Source organism: Chrysochloris asiatica, unplaced genomic scaffold (assembly GCF_000296735.1).
Source record: "Chrysochloris asiatica unplaced genomic scaffold, ChrAsi1.0 scaffold00088, whole genome shotgun sequence".
Lineage (NCBI taxonomy): Eukaryota > Metazoa > Chordata > Mammalia > Afrosoricida > Chrysochloridae > Chrysochloris > Chrysochloris asiatica.
Window position 1 is genome coordinate 9563623 of NW_006408606.1, and position 24323 is coordinate 9587945.

At 37.4% G+C, this 24323-nt stretch overlaps 1 protein-coding gene across 1 annotated transcript in view; it reads left to right on the forward strand.

Moving 5' to 3' along the window:
- The window catches only part of BBS7 (Bardet-Biedl syndrome 7), a 54601-nt gene extending 30862 nt beyond the window's left edge, over positions 1-23739 (forward strand). Inside the window, exons 11-18 of the mRNA XM_006866274.1 lie at positions 895-1087; positions 2807-2881; positions 6226-6291; positions 12976-13115; positions 18120-18284; positions 23151-23260; positions 23391-23494; positions 23611-23739. Of these exons, the coding sequence (XP_006866336.1) occupies positions 895-1087; positions 2807-2881; positions 6226-6291; positions 12976-13115; positions 18120-18284; positions 23151-23260; positions 23391-23494; positions 23611-23739 (982 nt within the window). The remainder of the gene's footprint in view (positions 1-894; positions 1088-2806; positions 2882-6225; positions 6292-12975; positions 13116-18119; positions 18285-23150; positions 23261-23390; positions 23495-23610) is intronic.
- Positions 23740-24323: the final 584 nt, after the last annotated feature.

A 24323-nucleotide genomic window follows, 5' to 3' on the forward strand; every position in this document is an offset into this window, starting at 1 on the left:
GTTGAAGAGCAAAGATGTCAGTTTGAGGACTAAGATGCACCTGATCCAAGCCATGGTATTTAGAATGACTCATGTGTGTTGGACATTGAATTAGGAGCACCATAGAATATATACATTTGAGTTATGGTGTTGGGTGAAAATATTGAAAGCACCATTAACTACCCAAAGAACAAATAGCTGTGTTGGAAGAAGTACAATCAAAGTGCTCCTTGGAAACCAGGATGGTCAGACTTTGTCTCTCATACTTTGGACATATTATCAGGAGGGACCAGTCCCTGGAGAAGGATACTATGTTTGGTAGAATGGTGAGTTTGAGAAAATGAGGAAGACCCCCATTGAGATGGATTAGCACAGTGGAAGCAACAATGGGATCAGGTGTACCAACAATTGTGAGATTGGCACAGGCAGTGTTTCATATTGTTGTGCGTAGGCTTGTTATGAATTGATACTGACTCAATGGCACCTAACAACAACAACAACATTGTATTGCTGGACGGTACTGGCTTCATACATTTTGTTTCTTCTCATTAAATTCAGATGTTTCTTTGCCCCATTACAGTCATTTTCCCTTATGAGTGGTACTGTATGAAACTTTGAACAGTAACCACACAATCCTGTGTTTGAATTGATTATTTGTAACTTACCTTTCTACTTAATAGTCTTTATTAATACTGCTGATATGGGACTGAGTACATGTTTTAATTTTTAGATTAGGGGTAAATAGTATAGACTCATTTGGCCATTTTTAGAAGAAAACAGTTTATTCCTATTGATGCTACAGTTCTAGCTCAGCCTATAAAACCCTATTTTGCAGAACTAAATGCCTCAAGTTTGTAATTCAGGATCTTAAATGTTTCTACTTTGGATGGAAACGTTATGCATGTTTTCCTCTAGGAGTGAACTGGAACATTTGCAGTATAAGGTCCTACAGGAAAGGGAGAAATATCAACAGTCTTCACAGTCAAGCAAAGCAAAATCAGCAGTACCTTCATTTAGTGTAAATGATAAATTTATATTGAATAAAGATGATGCCAGCTACAGCCTTATCTTAGAGGTACAGACAGCAATAGATAATGTCTTAATACAGGTAAGTAAAAGGGTTAATTTATTATGTAATGGGCTTAGAACTAAATGACTTTAATATATATTTTACAAATATATCTGTTTTGCAAGCTAATCATATGTATTAATTATTATTTAACACAGTGTTAGACAATGGTTTTAAATGTTATAGCACATCAATTTCCATAGGATAATAACTGCTCATAGATTGTTTAAATTATATCTTTACTTTTTATTTAACCTATACTTATTATTAAATAAAAAGTAGATCGAGTTAAGTTTTAAGAAAAGTCAGAAAGAAGACACTAGTATAGACTGTCTTCTTTGACTACTCTCTGGGAGAGTTTTAGCAGAATTGTTACTTAGAGAACTCCAATATTTAATGCCCTTATTGCAATTTTTTTTCAGCCTCAAATTCTAAAATGGCATCTAATTAGCTCACCGGATTCTAAGTGGGTCACTAGCAAAGCAGGTTATCCTAACAAATGAAATTTGGAAATAATAATATATAATTCCATTCATCAATGTTTATTCTTTCTTTAAACTGGAAAAGATTCAGTAGAAAAGGATGATTATAGGATGAATGGAAAACAAACAAAAAATGGAAAATCAATTAGAAAATGATTAAAGAATAAAGAGGAAGAAGATGAAAATTTTTAAGATCAGATTATTATTTAAAATTTAAAGGTAGATAAATCTCTTTTACGAAATGCTAGCTGGGGGACTGCTACATTCAACAGCTCAGGGCACTATTCACATAGAATGTCATGCAGCAGTTTGTGGTCCAAGTGACTGTTGTGGTTCAGTGCCTTTGAGTCGGTTCCAACTCATAATGAACCTGTATTGGATTTCAAGGAGTGGCTAGTGCGCTTGAATCGCTGACCTTGCAGTTCAAAACAATCTTGCAGTCCATTGTTAGACCATAGCACCACACCAGGACACCATCCTAGCAGCTAGCTCTCTAGAAAAAAAAAACAAAGCAAAAAACTTTCTGTGTTCCTGGTAAAATTAAATTGATACAATTAAACTGATAAAATAGAATGACCACAGAGTTATCCATACTAGCACTTTTAGCACTGACAAAAATAGGTAGGAAAATTATGCAAGTTCTTTTGAGTGAGTACTAAGAGAATTTGTCCAATGATCTCTTATTATCCAGATTAGAAAAAAAAAAAAATTAGACGATTGTAAAATAACATCTATTTTTATTGTATTTATTTTCTGGGAGCATATACTATTAACTGGTGTGGTGCTATGGGTTAATGCGCTGGACTGCAAAGTCGGTTTGAACCACAAGGTCAGAAGTTCAAGCTCACCAGCCACTCCTTGGAAACCCTAACAGGATCGCTATGGGTCCATACTGGCTCACCGGCACTTAACAACAGCAACGACAGCTTACTATTAACTATAAATTAAGGGAATTTACATGCTCAAATTTCAATAAGAACATAAAGTAGAGCTAGGAATAACCTTTGTTGTTTAGTGTCATTGAGTCAATTTCAACTCGCAGGGACTCTATACAGTTTTCCAAGGGTGTAAGTCTTTTCAGGCGCAGAAAGCCTCATCTATATCCCCCAGAGAAGCTGGTATACTTGGACTATTGACCTTGTGGTTTGTAGCCCACTGTTTATACTAGAGAGCCACCTCACCTAAGAATAACCTCCAGAGAAAATATATTTTGGAAAAATGTTTAGGTTTTCCATGTTCACATTTTTTTTTTTTTTAATTTAAATGTTGACTGTAGAGTGATGTTCCAATAGATCTACTTGATGTGGATAAAAATTCTGCTGTTGTCAGCTTTAGCAGCTGTGATTCTGAGGTAAGTACAGTTAGGAAATGAAGAATTATTTATATGCTTTCTTTTCTGTTATTTGATTAAAGCCTCCGAATGCTATTCAACTTTGGTATTTGTTCTTCAATCTTTTTTTTTTTTTTTAAATAACCTTTTCATCAAAATCTTCTTCTGCTGTCTTTCTTTTTTCTTTGATAATCTAGAAACCTGGATGTTGTGCTAGATTTGTCCTCTATCATCTTCTGCTCCCAGTGAGTCCCTAGATTTTGTCAGCTCTGTTCCATGCTTCTTAGACCTCTATTCCAGGCCCTCACAGTCACTTGCTTGAAATACTGCTCTAACTAGTGTCTCTGCTTACAGCCTTGCTTACCACCTTCAGGCTCTGCAGCAGAGAAGTCTTCCTCATATACAAAACATCACCGTGTCATTTCCTTTCCTAGAACTTATAAAGATTCCTCTCAATTCCTCATTGCCGCATAGATGACGTTCCATGATTTACCTCTTGATTACATCTCCACCTTATCTCTCCTTAGCTCTTTCCACTCCTTATTTCTGTCAAACCAAAGTTCTTAAAATTTTTTGAAAATACATATCTCTATGTGGAGCTGTAAGATCAGTGCTGGACTGTGAACCACAAGGTCAGCCGTTCAAACTCAACAGCTCCTCCTCAGAAACACTATAGTGTCACTGTGAATCAGAACCAATTTGATGGAACTTAACAACAACCTTCATACGTGATCTTTTCCTCCTCCCTGTTCTTCTTGGTCCTCCCAACTTTTTCTAGACTTGTTGAATATCTACTTACCTTTCATTCAGCAGATATTTGTTAAACACTTACTGTATAGAGATCACCTGTGATGGAATCATACCTGTGCTTTTGACATGCTTACTACATCCATTTCCTTATGCTTAGTAGCATAAAGAGCTCAACAGTCTCAGAGCTAGGTGTGGTTGCTTTAGAGAAGTAAGGCAAAGATGTGTTCTAGATTAGCTGCTTAGAGAAGGTAAGCAAAAGCAAAAGGAGACAGTGACTAGAGTTGGCAGATATATTTTAAAAGGACAGAATAAAAAAGAGTGGAAAAGAAAAAAATTAATGATCATATATTGTTGTTGTTGTTGTTAAAGTGCTGTTGAGTTGATTCTGACTTACAGTATCCCTATATAGGGTTTCTGAGAAGTAGCTAGTGAGTTTAAACAGCTGACCTTATGGTTCAAACTGACCTGTGGTCTAGTGCTTATCTTACAGTACCATACCAGGACTTTCAACATAATTTTATAGGAAAGAGTTTCTTCTTGGAAAGCAATTTGTAACAGTTGTACTAGAGTTTATCATATCTGTTTGAGACCAAAATATAAAAAATTAGGATCTGTAGTTTTATAACCATTTAAAAGACTCAAGTTAGCAAAGTCTTTAAATACTATATTTCCTTGAAATTTATTGATACTACTGATCTTTATTGATACTACTGCAGGATTCTTTGAAATGAGCATTTTATACCAATTTCAGAAATATTTTCCTTAATGGTTTTTGGGGAAAAAACCTTAAGAGATTTTCAAGTAACATAAAAAGAGAAAGAATAGTATAAAAACTTCTGTGTACTCTTTGGGGAGCACAGTGGCTCCATACAATAAGCACTGGGCTGTGAACCACAAGGTCTGAGGTTCAAGCCTGACGGCCACTCCATGGGAGAAAGATGAGGCTTCATGCTTCTGTGAAGATTTAAAGCCTCAGGAACCTTATATAGGGTCGATATGAGTTGGAGCCAATTTGATGGCACTTAACAACATGTACCCATTACTTTAAGGAGCTCTGGTGGCACTTGGGTTAGATGATGGGCTGCTAACCAACCAAAAGGTTGGCAGTTCAAACCAACCTGCCGCTGTGAGGGAGAAAGATTAAATTACCTGCACTGCCAAGATTTACATCTTGGGATCCCTATATAGTGTCACTGTTAGTTAGAATTGACTCGATGCCCATAGTTATTTAAACATATGGCCAGTCATGTTTTATTCTCTTTACTCCCTTCCTTACCCTCCAAACGAGATTATTTTAATGCTAATCCCAGACATTATCTCTTTTGATCTGTATTATGTTATCTAAAAATATGTCATTATGTCTGTTTTTAATCGCTCAAGAATAAATTTACTTTTAAGTCTATTGATGCTCTGTTTACTAAGTAAAAATGATTTGAATTTTCCTTTCGATTTTAGTCTCCTTTATATTTCTTTAGTTGTTTATTGTTGTTGTTAAGTGCTGTGGAGTTGGTTTTGTCTCACAGTGACCCTGTATAGGGTTTCCAAGGAATGACTGGTGGTTTCAAACCACTGACCTTGCAGTTAGCAGCCCAGTGCCACCAAAACAGAGAATAGCCATACATGGAAATTGCATAAGTTTCACATTACTTTGTCTCTTTTTCTAATTTGTGTACCTGTATATATATATTTTCATGTTTAGTAGCTTAATATTCAATCTTAAGCAGTTACAATATTTGAAGGAACATCTTCAATTAAATTCAGCAAACATATATTGAGTGCCTACAGTATGCTAGAGAGCATGGTGACTCCATATGATAAGCATTGGACTACGTTCGAACCCACCAGCTGCACCATAGGAGAAGGATGAGACTTTTCTGCTTCCTTGAAGATTTAAAAAGCCTCAGAAACCCTTTATAGGGTTGCTATGAGTTGGAATTGACTCCACAGCACACAACCATCACCACCACCATACACACTGTAATATTTGCTGGGGTTACAGATACTTCTCAGTTCTCTATAGATATTTGTGAAAATAAAAACATTCGAACATCAAACATTATCGTACATGTCTTTATTATATAAATATTAGAACTTTTCATTGTTACTAATTTAATAATTCTTAATTTTAAAATTTTTATAGAGAGCCTAGGAAGAAAGAGCTTTCAAGCTTAAGAGTCTTAAAGATCTGAATTTGAATTCCACTGTCATCATTTAATAGATATGGGAACAGTATTTAATTTTTTGTAGTCTCAGTTTCTTATGTCAAAACCTATTAGTAAAATCTACTGCATAGAGTTGTTGGAGGAATAAATGAGAACATGTTTAAAAAGTGCTTAACACATTGCCATCCAAATGAAAAAAATCCGTTGCCATCGAGTCAATTCCAACTCATAGTGACCCTGTATGACAGAGTAGAACTTCTCCACAGGGTTTCTGAGCAGCTGGTGGATTTGAACTGCTGACCCTATGGTTTGCAGCTCAATGCTTAAACCACTACCGCACCAGGGCTCCCCTAAATGATAAGTGCTCAGTAAATAGTAACCACAATTATTATTGATGCTATTTTCATCAAAAGCATGAATTCATCCTTTTCCTTTACTTTGATTTTTTTCTAGTCAAATGACAACTTTCTTCTTGCCACTTATCGGTGCCAAGCAAATACTACAAGACTGGAACTCAAGGTAAATATTTTTTAAATTACCTTTTCTTAAATGTTTGAACTTTCTTTTTTCTTTACTTTATCTTGCAACATCTGATATAATTTCTTTCCTTGGATTTTTCTCTCTGAAATGAGTCATATTGGACTGTTTCTTTTGAATTGATTGTTAATGGTTTGGACTGAATTAAAGCCTATTTATCATTAGCATGGAGTTCTGGTGTGGTGCTGTGGACTAATGCGTCAGACTGCGAAATTGTTTGAACTGTAAGGTTGGTGGTTCAAGCTCACCAGGTGCTCCTGGAAAACCTTATACAGGGTCGCTACAGGTCGGAATCGACTTGATGGCACTTAACAACAACAAATCATTAGCATGACTCAATGGTACCTCACAACAACAACAATTCACCTTCTGTAAGATAATACATCATAAAAGTTTGTCTAACTAGAAATTTTTGTGATTTTCTATTATGCAAATTTCAAATAGACATAAAAGTAGTGAGTCTCCATGTTTATGCTATCACTCCCACCCCAAATTATTTTGAAGCAAATACAAAGCATTTTATAATTTCATTTGTAAATATTTTAGTACAAGGAGGTTTTAAAAAGTTCATGGAAAAATTACATTATCTTTTCATTCTATTTTCCATGAACTTTTTGAAGTCCCCTCATATGTATCTTTAAAAGATAATACTGTTAATCACATTAAGGGGGAAAAAAAAAAACTTTAATAGCATCAATTCTTCAGTATTTGAATTGCACTGGTTTTCATTTTTATGGTTTTATCCAACTCTGGTCCAAATAAGGAAACTTAGTTATTGAAGTATCTGGTCCATTTACTCTGTAATTTGTTACTGTCTGTATTTTGCTGATTATATTTCAGTAATGTCATTTATCATCATCATTTATTTTAAGAGAAAACCTTTCAAATTTTAGTAATATAATAACTTTTAATATTAAGTACTGGGTTTAATATATATATATCTTTTTAATAGTTAATTTATAATTAATTTTGTTTTTCATTTAAAAATTTTAATACAGCTGTGTTGTAAGAATGAGGAACTATAACTTTTTTCCTAATGTTAATGACATTCTGAGAATCAGTTTGGATTTTCAAAAGAAATGCTGTTATACCAGAATTATTTCACTCCTGGTTAAGAGAAGTCCCAAATAAAAAGCTAACCTCACTAACATGGAGTCAACCATATGTTGTTGTTAAGTGCTGTTGAGTTGGTTCCAACTCATAGAGACACTGTATGAGGTTTCTGAGGAGCACCTGGTGGGTTTGAACCCCTGACCTTGTGGTTACCAGTCCAGTACTTATCCTACAGTCAGTGAGATTCTATAGGACAGAGTAAAACTGCTACATAGGTTTCTGAAGCTGTAAATCTTTACAGATGCAGATTGCCTTATCTTCCCCCCTCAGAACAGCTGGATTCAAGCTATCAACTTTTCTGTTAACAGCCCAAGATTTTGCCCACTGTGCCAGCAGGGCTCCCTCAGAGAAGTGCCATCTAAATGTCATTTTTTTCTGAACAGTTTGTTTTGTTGTACATAAGTTCATTAGTGAAAATGGAAAAATTGGGATAAGCTTTTTCTAAAATAATATACTTAAGTATATTTTATGAATAAGTTTAACCATGCTTGAACATTAAACATCGAAAATTATATATCACTAACAAGTCCTGGTATGGTGCTGTAGGATAAGCCCTGGACTACTAACTGAAAGTTGGTGGTTTAAGACCACCAGCTGCTCCTTGGAAAACCTATACAGGTTACCACCTATGAGTCAGAACCAACTAGATGACACTCAAAAAAAGCAAAACAAAACCGTGTCAGTAAATTAGTAATTGTTGTTGTTGTTGCCATGGAGTTTGCTGAGCAATGAATAAAGAAGACCATAGAAGAATTGATGGTGTTGGAGGAGACTATTAAAAGTACCATGGACTGCCAAAAGAACAACCAATCTATGTTGGAACAAGTATAGCCAGAATGTTCCTTAGAAGCCAGGATGGTCAGACTTCATTCCTGGAGAAGGACATTGTGCTTTGTAAAGAGGGTCAATGAAAAAGAGGAAGCCCCTGCGCCCCCACCCCCAAAGAGGATTGATTGGTGCAATGCCAGGCAGTGTTTCCTTCTGTTGTGCATAATGTGGCTATGAGTTGGTACTGACTTGATGGCACCTAATATATATATATTTTAAAGTTTTTATTGTTGAATAAGTGAAAGTTTACAGAGCAGATCACCAGTTTTACATTCAACAAATCATACACTGTTTTTCATTACAATGATTATAATCCCTTCCATATACCATCGGTTAACAGTATTTCTATTCACTTTAGCTGGGTTTTTTAGGGGGAGGGGTTTAAACACTCAGGCATATATAGTAATTTACACCACCGAAGGGCACAGTCTGCAAGTCTGCCTCCTGGCCACTATCTCTTAGTCCCTTTCTTCCCATGAATCTAGAATCCTCAGCCACTACCATTTTCCATGTCCCCATCTCTGCCTCTATCTCTGGTGTCACTGCTTCTGGTCCCACATTCCTCTTGTGCTCTTCTCCCTTAATGGTCCCAGGGTCCTTTGTTTCTGAACTATAAGATTAACTACTCTCCCATTTTTGTTACAAAACTTCTACCTTTATAATTGTGACAGTCGCAATTAGTCATGATAATAATTGCTCACTATTGAATCATAAGACTCTTATCCCCATCTCTTTTAACCAGACCCATCTAGACAAGATGAAACTATTCAGTGGTAACTCTTTCTTCCCCTACACACTATTAAACTAAACTCCCTCTTGAAACCTTGAAAGCCAATTACTTCGTGCCTTTAACACCCCTCATTTTAGGTAGCCAATGTCTAAGTTGACTGTCCCTATCTACCCTGTGTATAGAGGGGATGGCATTGGTGCTTGATGTGAAGACTCCTTCCCTTTCTGTTGGTCTTTAGAGTTACTGCCTCTATGAGTATAGGTCTGGTTCATCAAATTGTAGAAATTTACCCTTGTTGCCTTTAGCAAAGAAAAAAAAAAATTTTTTTTTTTTAAATCTTCCTCTAGTCAAGTTGTGATTATCAAGCCATCAAGGCTAGCTCAAATGGGTACTATCTGCAAGTGTGGGTGTTCTTGTGCATCTTTCTTCATTTTATATCAGCTGGATATTTCACTCTCAGCTCTAGCCCTCTGTGACTGTGTCCTTGTCCATGGGCTCAGGTGTCCCCAGGTCTTACCATACTTTGGACCAGCCTTCCTCTTCTCTCTTCTCATCTCCAGGTCAACGGGGTGTCTATGGACCATAGTTGAACTCAGCCCAATTCTTTATTGCTGCCTTTCCCCCTCTTCCACTCACCAGTAGACCAATGTGGTTGCCAGCAAGCTTACATGCCTGCTCATGTGTTCCCTTTGAGTTTCAGTCTTAGAGGGGGGTTTGTCCTGAAGGAACTTAATTGCTTGCCTTGAAGGCTTCCTGGTGAACAGCTTGCTTATTGTTGTAGTAACCAGTCATACAGACATTTTTTGGGGTGGTTTCTTGATGATCTTTCTTTAAAAATGTATCTTCTGTTGCTCTAGCTGTTCCAAGTTGGTCTGCTTGTCCTTGCTAGTGGGAATATCCCACCTCAGAAGGTTCTGGATGGGACTCAGGATTCCATGTATGGTCCTATATTAGGCTCCACAAGAGGCATATTTCACTAGGCAAATTTTAGAACCCTTTTTAGGTACTCCAATCAGTTATAGGCTGAAGACGGGCTTACAAGTTTTCTGTCATCATGTTTTCTGTCATACCTTTCTATCCCACTCAAGTGTGTATTTTACAATAGTAGGCAAAGGGAACCAATATTCATAAGACAGTTATGCATCTTAGTATTATTTCTGCTCTTCAAACTATGTCTGCATCCCTGTATCACAGAGCCCTGTTGTTCCAAGGTGGAGCATGCATCACTATTTACCTCTGTCCCATTTGGCTGGGTTATATGAAGAAAAACATGGCATCAGGATTGGAGGAAGACTCATTAACAACCTGCGATATGCAGATGATACAACCTTGCTTGCTGAAAGTGAAAGGGACTTAAAACATTTACTGATGAAGATCAAAGAACACAGCCTTCAGTATGGATTACATCTCAATGTAAAGAAAACAAAAATCCTCACCACTGGACCAATAAACAACATTCTTATCAACGGAGAAAAGTTTGAAATTGTCAAGGACTTCATTCTTCTTGGATCAACTATCAATACTCACAGAAGCATCAGTCAAGAAATCAAACAACGTATTGCAATAGGCAAATCTGCTGCACAAGACCTTTTTAAAATGTTGTAGATCAAAAATGTCAGATTGAGGACTAAGGTGCACCTGACCCAAGTCGTGGTATTTTCAATAACCTCATATGCATGCGAAAGCTGGCCCGTGAATAAGGAAAGACCGTGGAAGAATTGACGCATTTGAGTTATGGTGTTGTAGGAGAATATTGAAAGTGCCATGGGCTGCCAAAAGAACAAACAGATCCATGTTGGAAGAAGTGCAACCAGAGTGCTGTTTGGAGGCCAGGATGGCTAAACTTCATCACTCATACTTCGGACATATTGTCAGGAGGGACCAGTCACTGGAGAAGATACCGTGTTTGGTAGGATGAAGGATCAGAGAAAAAGAGGAAGACCTCCAACGAGATGGATAGGCCAGTTGGCAGCATCGATGGACTCAAGCGTGGCAACAATAGTGAGGTTGACCCAGGATCGGGCAGTGTTTCGTTCTGCTGTGCCTAGGGTCGCTATGAGTCGGTACTGATTCCATGGCACCTAACAACAGCACTTAGCCCATGCAAACCTGTCTCAGTGTCCCCTATCAACTTGTTCTTCCGCCTCATCCCTCCCCAACACCCCACCCTATGCTCTATCGTCGCCTCCCTCCAACTCTCCCTAAATCCCCCATCCCAACCCCACCATTGTGGTTACCTTATATTCCGTTAATCTTTCCCTCTATTTAAGGCAGTCTATTTTATCCTGTAGTCCACCTGACCTTCTCACCACCTGTATCTCTTTTCTTATGTGTTTACCTTCTTTCACATTGTAATTGTTTTGATCATAGACTGACCTCCCACATCCTCTGAATTTGTTTTTATAGTTTTGTTCTGTTCTCAACTCTTCCATTTGTTGATTGCGTTCTGGGTAGTGCTGCCACGTATGTCAAATTCTGGTTGTTGTCTGTTCTTGTTGGTTCTCAAGCCCACAGAATCCCTTTAGGATGTTTTTTATCGCAGGGTTCGCTTTGGCAAAATTCCTGGAATGTTTTGATTACATCATCATAATCGATTGATAGTCAAGCGGCCATATTCAAAGTAGCCCCAAACTATCTTCCAGTACAAATGTGTTACAATTACATTATTGTTATGTGCAAAAATATAATGAGCACCAACCTTCCACAGCTGATTCATATCTTCCTATCAGTATCTTCTCCCACCTTCTCTCTTATCCAGATCCAGCAGAGAAAGAGTTGTTTGGTGGGAGTTACAAAGATAAGGCTAGAAGAGATATTAAATAATTCATTATACCACATTATGCATCTCTGTTTTCACTGAAAATAAAGAATTAAGTTCATGGGGAAAAAAAAATTTTTTTAAAGTTGGTAGATTTTTAGAACAATTGTTATTGCTAGGTGTCATCAAGTTGGTTCTGACTCATGTACAACCTACTGAAACACTGCCCCATCGTGCACCATCTTCACAGTCATTGCTGTGCTTGAGTCTGTTGCTGTAGCCACGGTGTCAATCCCATCTCACTGAGGGTCTTCCTCTTTTTTACTGACCTTTTCCTTTACCAAGCATGCTTCTCTAGAGATGCTTACCACTGATAACATTCCCAAAGTTCCTGCCATCCTCACTTCTAAGGACCATTCTGGCTGTACTTCCTCTAAGTCAGATGTGTTCATTCTTCTGGCAGTTTTTAGTACACCATAATTCAAAGGCATCAGTCTTCCGTATTCACTGTCCAACTTTTTTTTTAATAGCAATAATTACATGCTATAATATCTGTATTTCTGAGCAAATGTATTCCACATAAGTATCAGCTATTTGGAAAACTCATTTATCTCTTCAACAAAAATGTGTTGATTTTCGGGGTTTTTTTTTGTTTTTTTTATATCACCCTGTATAAAATGCATTACAGTTGGCCCTTGACCATTATGGTTTGATCTGCATGTCCCCACTTTTACACAGGTTTGTTTCACGTCTCCCGTGAAAATGCCCTGGGAGGCAGTCAGTAGTGGTTAGCATCACAGGGCATTTTAAATGGATACTTGAAACACGGGAGCTTATCTCACCAATAACAGGGAAAAAAATGTGTGTATAAGTGGATCTAGGCAGTTCAAACCCGTATTGTTCAAGGACCCACTGTATATACCTTTATTTCTGGATGTGACCAGGCAGTGTGAGAGTATATGGAATGGAGTAGCATTGGTAAGTATGGATAAATCAACTGAAAATATGGGGTGGAGGTAATTCTTACAGATTGATTTTGCTATTACTGCCATAATTTTTTTCATTTTCCTTTAGTGGTAAAAATTGGTTGTTTAACAGAATACCATTATTTTTTCCAAATATTACCGAGATTAAAGCATAAGTACTTGATTGCTTGTGTTGAATATCTTAAAGATACACTTATGTTCCTAGATTCATGTTTCTTTTTCTTTTTTCTTTTTTTTTTGTATTGAATCAGATTCGTTCAATTGAAGGCCAGTATGGCACACTTCAAGCATATGTGACCCCAAGAATTCAGCCTAAAACCTGTCAGGTCCACCAGTACCAGATCAAACCCCTGTCACTTCATCAAAGAACTCACTTTATTGATCATGACAGGTAGGACAGAGGAAATGATACTACACAATTAAATGCTCTTTTTATTTTCTTAGTCTAAATTCTGGTAGTTCCTTGTAAATTTTTTAAATAAATATTTTTGATAATAACATAAAATTATTGGTTTTATTTCAGAGGCTAGTTTAAGTTAGACTTTGATGTCTTTCATGGTAGTGCAGATGGTTAAGTGCTCTACTGCTAACCAAAAGAAGGGCAGTTGGAAACCATTCACAGGCCTGGCTACCTTCTTAAAACCGTGGGGCTGATGAAAGGATAGTGAATAATTGTTATCAGGACTGATTGTGAGGGCTGTAAATGTAAAGGTAGATGTTTTATAGCAAGGAGGGGAGTGATTAACTTTGCAGTCTTGGAGTGGAGGTCCCTGGGTCCATCAAGGGAGAAGAGCGGAGAGCGGGACCCTACCCAGAGAAGTAGTGATGCCAGAGATGGAGACAGAGACAATGACGTGGGGAGACAGAGCAGCTTGGGGCTTTAGACCTAGAGAGGGAGAGGGGTGACCAAGGGACAACCTTTGGTTGGTTGATGATGCATAGAATGGATTGTAATCATGGCAATGAAATGATATACGATAGGATGAATGTAAAACTAATGTCTTCCCATGTAAACTATCACATAATTCATAATAAAACATTTAAAAAAACAAACAAACATGGACCAGTTCTGCTCTGCACACATGTGGCCACCAACAACAGCAACTATTCTGAGATCATAAAGATAGCGTCTATATTTCATACACATGCACTTGAGCAAATAATGTTTAGCATTCAAATCATCAAGTAGTTCTTTGTTGTTGTTGTTATGTGCCGTGGAGTCGGTTCCGACTCATAGCGACCCTGTACAGGGTTTCCGAGGCTGTAAATCTTTACGGGAGCAGAAAGCCTCACCTTTCTCCCGCAGAACAGCTGGTAGTTTCGAACTGCTGACCCTGAGGCTTGCAGCCCGATTCATAACCACTACGCTACCAGAGCTCCTTAGTTCTTTGTTAATAGGACCTTATTGTAGTAACTTCAGACTTTACATTTCCTTTCCTTTCATCTCAGGTAATGGTATTAGAACAATTGGTTGTAATACTAGACCCACTGTTGTCTAGTTGATTCTGACTCATAGCAACCCTTTAGAACAGTAAAACTGCCTCATAGGGATTCCAAGGCTGTAATCTTTTAGGAAGCTGGCTGGCAAATCTTCCATGGGCTGCTAGTGGGTTCATCCACAATCCCTATGGCTGTGACTGTTGTTGTTAATTGCCGTTGAGTTGGTTCTGACTCATAGTGAACCTGTATAGGGTTTCCGAGGAGTGGCTGCTGAGTTTGAACCACTGACCTTGAGGTTCAAACTGACCTTGCAGACAGTATTTATCTTGCAGGGCCATTTGTTGCTGTTGTTGTGTAGTGCCATCGAATCGGTTCCTATCCATAGCAACCCTGTATAAGGTTTCCAAGGAGCAGCTGGTGAGCTTGAACTGCGACCTTGAGCCATAGTTTCTGTTATATCTGACTTCCACTCCAATGTAAGAATCCTCCTGTTTGTAGTTTCTATTCTCCCTGAAGATGAAGAGACTGTTGACTTAAATGGAAGGAAAGGGAAAGAAAGAAAAAAAAAAAGAACAATTACTAAATACCTGCCCTGTGCCAGGTGATTATGCATTATTATGTAATTCATACAGCAAGACAGGTAGTACTATCTCCATTTTCCTAATGATAAATGAAGGCCCAGAAAAGTATCTATATAAGGCTAAGTCAAAAAGTATTGCTACTAGGGTTCTAGTTCACACATGCGTGGGTTATTTCAAACCAAACATGTTTAAACAAGTCCCTTTTTAAAAACTTTTACCTATACTTAATTTAAAAAAACTTTATGTATGATCTTTAATATGTATGTATAGATGCATATAGTTTGATGATATACATTGTGAGTAAATTTTGTTCTAGTACATGATAAATAGGGGCAATCACTGCTCTAGTTCACAGAATTTCAGGTAATAACAACAAGTAGGATATAAGGATAAATCAAAAAGTATTGCTATATGGTTGAATGTACATTGAACTAGAAATAGCAAGTTAATTGAAAGGAAGCATCATATTCACTTGAATTTGAATGTCAGTTATGTTATCCCATGGTGTTTGGTAATGCTTTGATAATATCTTGAAATTCCAATTCTTATATACAAAGCTAAGTAGCAGATGGCTATTGAGCTCATCTCAAGGGTGATATATGTAAATAAAATTATTCATATATTGATGTAAGGAAGACAGGAGCTTTATATACTAGCTGTAAGAAAAAAAATATTTTATAATAAAAATATTATGATTTCTCTGTGGAAAAAAAAGATATTGCTATAAAATCATTGTTGTTGTTAAGCACCATTGAGTTGGTTCCTAGCCACAGCGACACTGTCTAGGGTATCCAAGGAGGGGCTGATGCGCCTGAACCTTGCAGCTCAAACTGACTTTGCAGTCCAGCACTTTAACTCACAGCGCACACCAGGACTCCATAAAATCATAGGAACCTTTATTAAACAAATGTCAGAATGTGAAGCTATTGTTTCTCAACAGTCTCTATCTAGACCTATTTACTTCTTTTTTTCTTTTGACTTTTTATTGTGAAGTCAGTATATCATTACAGAGTAGATCATCAGCTTTGCATTCAACAAAGCATACACCTTGTTTCATCTCAGTGATTGCATTCCCCTCAGTGTAGCCTGCCAGTTCCTCCTAGTGTTTCTTGTTTCCATTCCTCCTCCTTTCCCAACCCTTCTGAACTTTATCTGTGGGTAAAGACTGGCCTTTTGGTCTACAATGGGTGACCACTCCATGGTGTGTACCCCACTAGTGTTGTTCCCCTACATACCTATGTATTGCTTGGTTGAAAATTAAGCTATGGGGAGGAGTTCAGTTCCAGATCTGAGGTGGGAACCAAGGGTCATAGTCTCAGGGTTCCACCAGTCTATTGTCTGATCCATAATGTATCTGTTTTTATGATTTTGAGGTTTATACTACATTTTATCCCACTCTGTCTATGACCTTCTAATGTGATTCCAAAGGGATAATCTTGATAGATTTTCATGAAGGAAATAGGACAATCACAGTGGCTTATTAGAAAAAAAGTTTTAAGAAAATTGAAAACTGCATTGGTGAGAAAGTTGCACCAAAGAATTTTTTTTCCATCATGACAATGCACCTGCTCATTCTTTGAAGTCAGCAAGAGTGAGAATTTCATTGGGAAGCCTTACCTCATCCACTCTTCAACCCTGACCTTGCCCATTCAGATTTTTTTGTTCCCCAAACTCAAAGACCATGGAAAAGGAACATGATTTGAGTCCCTTGAGAATTTGAAACTGCCGTTTTGACGTGTAAATTGAAGAGTGCAGAATTCTTCAGGAATGGGCTAGAGAGATGGAAACACAGCATTCAGAAATGTATAGACCTTGATGGATGATGTTTTGTGAAACATTGTTGTTAAGTGCCATTGAGTAGATTCTGACTCATAGTGACCCTGTGTGGTGAGTTTGAACTACCAACCTTAATGGATCAAACTGACCTTGAGGTCCAGTGCTTATCCTACAGTGCCAGTTGTTGTTATTGTTGTTATGTGCCGTGGAGTCAGTTTCAAACTGCTGACCTTAAGGTTCTCAGCCCAATTCGTAACCATTATACTGCCAGAGCTCCTTAACAGTGCCAGTATGTCTGTTTAATAAAGGTTTTTCTGATTTTGTAGTAATAGTTTTGACTTGTATGTTGTTAAGTGCTGTGTAGTTGGTTCTGAGTCATAGGAACCTTGTATTAGGGTTTCCAGGCTTGCTTTGTTTTCAAACCTTTGTGGGGTTCAGCTGGTGGACTAGAACTGCCGACCTTGTGGTTTGCAGTGCAGTGTTTGTCCTATAAAACCACTGTGTTCCCTGACTTATATACAAAGGGACTTTAAAAAGTTCATGGAAAACTTCCATTGTCTTTTAATTCCATGAAGCCCCCTTGTGTAAGTGCTGTGATTTGAGGTTAAAACCCATGTTCATTCTGTTTTATAATTTGATTAGTTAAAATTTAAAAGCTGTAACTAGTTTATAATTTAAAAGATGAGCAATCAGATATCTAGTGAGAAAGGATCTGCTTGGGAAATTTTTGGAAAACATTGAAAAGAATAGACTCCTTATTTTCTAAGGGTATCTTCCTGCTTAAAAGTCAAAGTTGGGTTAATGGAAGCAGTATAATGTGGTGGATAGAATAACAAACAGAATCAAGAGAGTAGATTGGAATTTTTCTATCCTTTTCTTTGTGACTTTGGGGAAATAATTCAGCCTCTGTGGACCTTGGTTTCTCATCTCCAAGTAGAGCGTTGATCTGAATCATACCAACTGTTTCAGCTATCAGGTTCCTCAATTCTAAAGCCTATTGAAAGTTCCTTCTCAATCTTTAATTCTATACAATTTGCATTTTAATAATTTTGTTTAATTATCCACTTGATTTGTTTTAAACATACGTAGAACAAGTATTTATTTTTGCCCAATGACACATAGTTTTCAAATTTTTAAATTCATGTCTATCCTATTCCAAAGTCTCACTCTTTGCCTTCATGTTCTGTGCATTATTTTCTTAAGGACACTCTTCTGTGCATATGTTTTATAGTTTATATAGAAATACTAGGTGAACTTTTCAAAAATGAAATATATATGAGTAAAGTGGGTTTTATTGGTAAATCATGTTATAATAATAAAAATAAAGGATATTTAAAATTTTCCCATGAAATTGAAATGTTTATTTATTTGGTGTGTAAGATTAATATGAGAAAAGTTAAGTGAGTGCTTTTATATTTGTTTAGCAACTATTACAAAATTCTGTTTGTTCATGTGTAGCAGGCTTCAAAAGTTTGTGGAAAAGTAGAATTAATAGATAATACAATTTTTCCAAGAACTTGTTGAAGTTCCCTTGGATAGATAGTCTATATCCACATCTTCACACATACTAATTAATGCGTGCTGTTATTTAATTACAGACCCATGAATACACTGACTCTAACTGGACAGTTCAGTTTTGCTGAAGTTCATTCCTGGGTGGTTTTTTGCCTTCCTGAAGTTCCTGAGAAGCCACCGTCAGGAGAAGGTGTGACATTTTATTTTCAGAACACCTTCCTGGATACACAACTTGAAAGTACCTACAGGTAAATCAGACTCATTACTGTTCACAACTGTTGTTTTTATGTAAGCAAATTGGACTTCTAGGTTTTGTTTGCTCTAAGACAGGAATAATTTGAAAATAATATGATAGAATACCTGACCATTCGAGAGGATCTATTAAAAAATAAGTAGAATGAATTTACAAAAATGATTATATAAAGATGACTATGCAAAGAGCAATACAGCCTTTCATAATTTCTTCACAATAAGCAGTTAGAAAATACACTGTTAGTAAAGACTCATTTCAGAATAGCATTAACAATTAGGGAAAAAAGCAAAAAACCTATAGGTTGGCTTTACAGCCTTGGAAACCCTATACATGGTTGCTATGAGTCAGCATTGACTTGATGGCAGTGAGTTTTGTTTGAGTTGTAGAACTTATGTGAAGAATGTTAGAAATTTAATTGTCATATAAAACTTAATTACATGGAGTTGTTGTTGTGAAGTGCTGTCGAGTCGGTTCCGACACATAGCGACCCTGTATAGGGTTTCCGAGGAGCAGCTGGTGAGCTTGAACCACCGATGTTGCAGTTCAAATGGCTTTGCAGTCTGGTGCATTAACCCACAGCGCCACACCAGGACTCCAATTACATGGAGTAAGATAGCCTAAAGCCATCAATATAAAGACACTGTAAAGATGGCAATCCTCAAATTGATTTGAAGATTTGTCATAATTCCATTTGGAATTATGCAAAATATGCATTATTATGCAAAATAGGCAATGACTTCAACTTTAGGGAAATAGGCAGTCTTCTAGAGGCTACCATGCTAGAGTAAAGAAAACAAAAATCCTCACCACTGGACCAATAAACAACATTCTTACCAATGAAGAAAAGATTGAAGTTGTCAAAGACTTCATTCTTCTTAGATCAACTATCAACACTCATGGAAGCAGCAGTCAAGAAATCAAACCATGTATTGCATTAGGCAAATCTGCTTTACAAGACCTTTTTAAAGTGTTGAAGAGTAAAGAGGACTAAGGTGCACCTGACCCAGGCCATGGGATTTTCAATAACCTCATATACATGCGAAAGCTGGACAGTGAATAAGGAAGACCGTAGAAGAATTGATGCTTTTGAGTTATGGTGTTGGAGAATATTGAAAGTGTCATGGGCTGCCAAAAGAACCAACAGATCTGTATTGGAAGACGGGCAGCCAGAGTGCTCCTTGGAGGCCAGGATTGCCAAACTTCATCTCTCATACTTCGGACATATTGTCAGGAGGTACCAGTCGCTGGAGAAGGATATCATGTTTGGTAAGGTGGAGGGTCAGAGAAAAAGAGGAAGACTCCAGTGAGATGGATTGGCAATATGGCAGCATCAGTGGGTTCAAGCGTGGCAACAATTGTGAGGTCGGCCCAGGACCAGGCAGTGTTTCGTTCTGTTGTGCATAGGGTCACATGAGCCAGTACTGACTCGATGGCACCTAACAATAACAACAACAACATGCTAGAGTGGCACTGTGGGTTAATGTGATGGACTGCAAAATTAATTTGAGCCACAAGGTCGGTTGTGCAAGCTCACCAGCTGCTCCTCGGAAACCCTACACAGAGTCTCTATGGGTTGGAACCAAATCTACAGCACTTTTTAACAACAATGCTAGAGTGTGGAGGACTGTGTTCTTCTATATTGTCCTCAGGGATTCAGTTGTAATCCTTCACCCTTCCCATTCACATAGCAGTCATCTCCCATGAGCTCCATAAAAGCCCCCAGACCAAACCCACTGTCATTGATTCAACTCATAGCCACCCTACAAGACAGTAGAATTAAATGCCATAGGATTCCCAAGGCTGTAAATCTTTATTCTTTTTCCTGCGGAGTGGCTGGTGGGTTCGAACTGCTTACCTTTTGGTTAGCAGTCAAGCCATTAACTACTGTGGTACTAGGGTTCCTTTTGAGCTAAATAGTTTTTCTGTTTCTGAACATATTGTTGTTGTGCCATTGAGTTGGTTTTAACTCATAGCTGTGGGTTTAAACCACCAACCTTGTGGTTAGCAGTCCAATACTTAACCCATAGTGCCATCAAGGTTCTTATTTTGATATACAACCAGGTCTTGAACCTCTCACATTTAAATAACAGTAGACAATTTGATACGTTCTAGTACTTTATATGGAGTCCTGGTGTGGCACTGGAGGCTAATGCATCAGACTGCAAAGTTGTTTGAACTGCAAGGTCAGCGGTTCAGCCTCACCAGCTGCTCCTTGGAAACCCTTTGCAGGGTCACTATGGGTTGGAATTGACTCAACAGCACTTAACAACAACAACAAAGCACATTAGATGGAGTCCTGGTGTGGTGCTCCTAGGATAAGCACTGGACTATAAGGTTGGTTTGAACCCCAGCTTCAGTGGTTCTAACCCACCAGCTATTTCTTGGAAACCCTGTACAGGGTTGCTGTGAGTCGGAACCCACATGACAGCACCTAATAACAAGACCAAGCACATTATATATTTTTATAATAACCGACTTTTGCTCTTTACCATCTGTGTCCGTAACTATTCTTTCGTTAATAGTCAAAACTACTTATCCACCAAGTCCCAACTCCGTAGCTAATTTTAAAGCCTTCTTTCTTTCACTTCTTTGTTTCTGTGTCATTTTATTTTGACCTGTTCCTGGTATTTATTGTTATATGGTGGGAAAGTGGTTAATTAGTAGTTGGCTGCTAATTGAAAGATTCACTGAACACACCAGCTGTTCCGTGGGAGAAAGACCTGGCAAACTGCTTCTATAAATATTTCAGCCTAGAAAACCCTATGGGGCAGTTCTACTCTGCCATGTGGAGTCTCTATGTATTGAAAATTGACATGCTAGCACCTAATGTGGTCCTGAAGGGTAAGCACTGGACCGCAAGGTTGCCTTGAACTGGAAGGTGGCCATTGAAACCCTACATAGGGTCACTATCAGTGGGAACCAACTCGACAGCACTTAGCAATAATTAGTAAGTTTGAAATATACAGTAATTTTTATGTATGCTTGTCTTTTAAAATTAAACAGTAAGTTTTTGTTGTTGTTACTAAGTGCTGTTGGGTCATTTCCGACTCATAGCAACCCTGCATAGGCTTTCTGAGGAGTGGCTGGGGAGTTTGAACCACTGACCTTGAGGTTCTCATGGACAGAGTCTATTTCTTAGTTATCTTGTATACTCCCAAGTACCTAACACATGGCTTTGCACATAGTAGATCCTCAGTAATAGTTTTGATGCATCCTAAATAAAATACATATTATGAAGAGTAGTGTGCTTTGGAGGCATAGGTTTGAATCTTGACTCTGTCACTCACCAGCTATGTAACCGTAGCAAAATTGCTTAACTTTCTGAGTTTTATTTTTCTTTTTGAGAAATGGAAATAATAGTATTGAATTATTGAAGAGTAAAATAAGATAAACCTTGTAAACCGTTAATCTGTTAATAGATTAAAAACTAGAGAAATCATGGAAGTGAAATAGTAGTTGTTACGTGTCTGACTCACAGCGATCCTGTATAGGGTTTCAAAGGAGTAGGGGGTGGGTGTGAGCCATCCACTTTGTGATTAGCAGTCCAGTGTTTATCCACAGTGCCATACCCGGAGTAGTGTATGTTATTCAACTTTCTAGAAGAAAGAACATAATGTCTACAGCCAGTCAGTATAAATTATTTCTGTATGTGAAAAGCCATTAAAAAGCCAACATTGACTACACAACAATGGTGTGTACATTCATTAGGAAAGCCAACATTGAATGTACACAACAATGGTGTGTACATTCATTAGGAAACTTTTGGTCACAAAAAAAGAAACTAAATTCAAGCCGGCATAACTACCAAAAAGGGAAGAAAAGGAATTTGTTGGTTCACATGACTTAAAATGCTAACAGTAATCAATCAGTCTTAGATTCAGCTTCACCCAGTATCATCAGGACTTTCTCCTTTTCCATTGCGCAGCTCTACTTGTGCTTTTGTTGGCTTTTCTATGTAGTGGCATGGTGGTCACAGTAGCTACATCCAACAATACCTTTTCAGCTGCCCTTAGAGCCTCTTTCCTACTACTTCCATTAGACATTTGAGTATCATTGTGCAGCTCAGACCATTATGGTCAAGTGGATAAAATACACTGCTACATGGCTCCTTCTGAAGTCTTAAAAATGAGATTGAGGCCAGTTCCACTGAAGCCATCTGAAACTGAGGGGAAGAAGCTGGCTTTCCAAAGAAAAACAAGGGTCCTGTGACTATGTAGGGAGTCCTCGTGTGGTGCTGTAAGATAAGCAGTGGACTGCAAGGTCGGTTTGAACTACAAGGTCAGCGTTTCACACTTACCAGCTGCTCCTTAGAAACTCTATAGAGAGTTGCTATGAGACAGAACAGTATATATAAAAAGTGGCAGTGTATGCTGGGCATAGAAGAACAGCAGATGTCATTCTTTCAGGTTTAATATCAGATTTACTTTCTCAGGATGAAGCATATTATAATTTCAGGCTGTGTTGCGTTCTGTTGTGCATAGGGTTGCTATGAGTCGGTACCAACTCGACGGCACCTAACAATAACAACAACAACATCTCAAAGTATTATATTGACAGGATTAACATTATAAATATTAGTAGTGAAAACAAAAGAAAAAAAGCTGTGTTTTAAATGAAGAACATAAAAATTGCCCTATCTTTAGGAACCATGTAACTAGGATCTTTTGTTTAGCTTTATAAGTAGGTTCAGAATAATAGTTAATATAACAGTAAAGGGTTGCCTATTTAAATAAGCTTTACATGAACAATTTTAAAGGAATATAAAGCAAAATGAAATCTGATTACTAGGTTCTAGTCAGAAAATACCTATTTACTGGACTACTTTCTGAAGTATATATATATATATATATTAATTTTACAGAAAAGGAGAAGGAGTTTTTAAATCTGACAACATTTCTACTATATCCATCCTGAAAGATGTGCTCTCTAAGGAAGCTACGAAAAGGAAAATTAACCTCAACATATCATATGGTAAAAAACAAACATACAAAAAAAAACCCTGATTATTCTTTCTGGTTTTGTTTTTCTTTTTTTTGTTGTTGTTGATATTATAAGAATGTTTCTGTGACTAACTTAATTGTCCTTACTCAACTCCTTCTAGAGATAAATGAAGTATCAGTGAAACACACGTTAAAGCTAATCCACCCTAAACTGGAGTACCAGTTGCTTTTGGCTAAGAAAGTGCAGTTAATTGATGCTTTAAAAGTAAGTATATATGTTATGGACTCTTAATCATTATCCTATTGTGATAGAACTTCTAAAATTGTAAATGCTCTCCTATTACACTTAGATTTAATTTTGAACATTTTATTTAAAATAAGGAATTGCAGGTCCATGAGGGAAATACAGACTTTCTGATACCAGAATATCGCTGTATTCTGGAAGAGGCAGATCATCTACAGGAAGAATACAAAAAGCAGCCTGCACATCTTGAAAGACTGTATGGTTAGTAGGCTATTCTGTAATACCTTGCTACATTATTTTTTTTTCAACCGATTATTTGCAAAGGTTCATGTGAAACTGGGGAGAAAAGAGAAAGGTAAAGAATACAGCAGTTGTGGATCTATGAAAACCAATTTATAGAAGTATTTATAGCAGTATTTCTATATTTTGCCAAGTTTCAGTATGTAATATTTTACTTAAAATATAAGTGGAAATTAAGACATGGAATAAGTACACTATGATTAATTAATTTATATATAAGAAGAAACATGGTTTAAAGTAAATTTGAGCTATAATGCATTAGAATTTAGGCCATATTTCACAAAAGTATTTTTCGTGTTTTGTGACTATTGTGAAATACCGAAATGCAGCATTTAATGTTTTTAAGACAAATTTGGTGCATTACAGTGCATATAAAATTTTTATATATACTAGGCTCTTTTAGGAGTCCTGGGGTCGTGCTGTGGGTTAATGCGCTGGATTGCAAGATCAATTTGAACCACCAGGTGGGCGGTTCTAGCTCAACAGCCTCTTCTTGGAAGCCCTAAACAAGGTTGTTATGAATTGGAACTGACTCGACAGCACCTAAAAA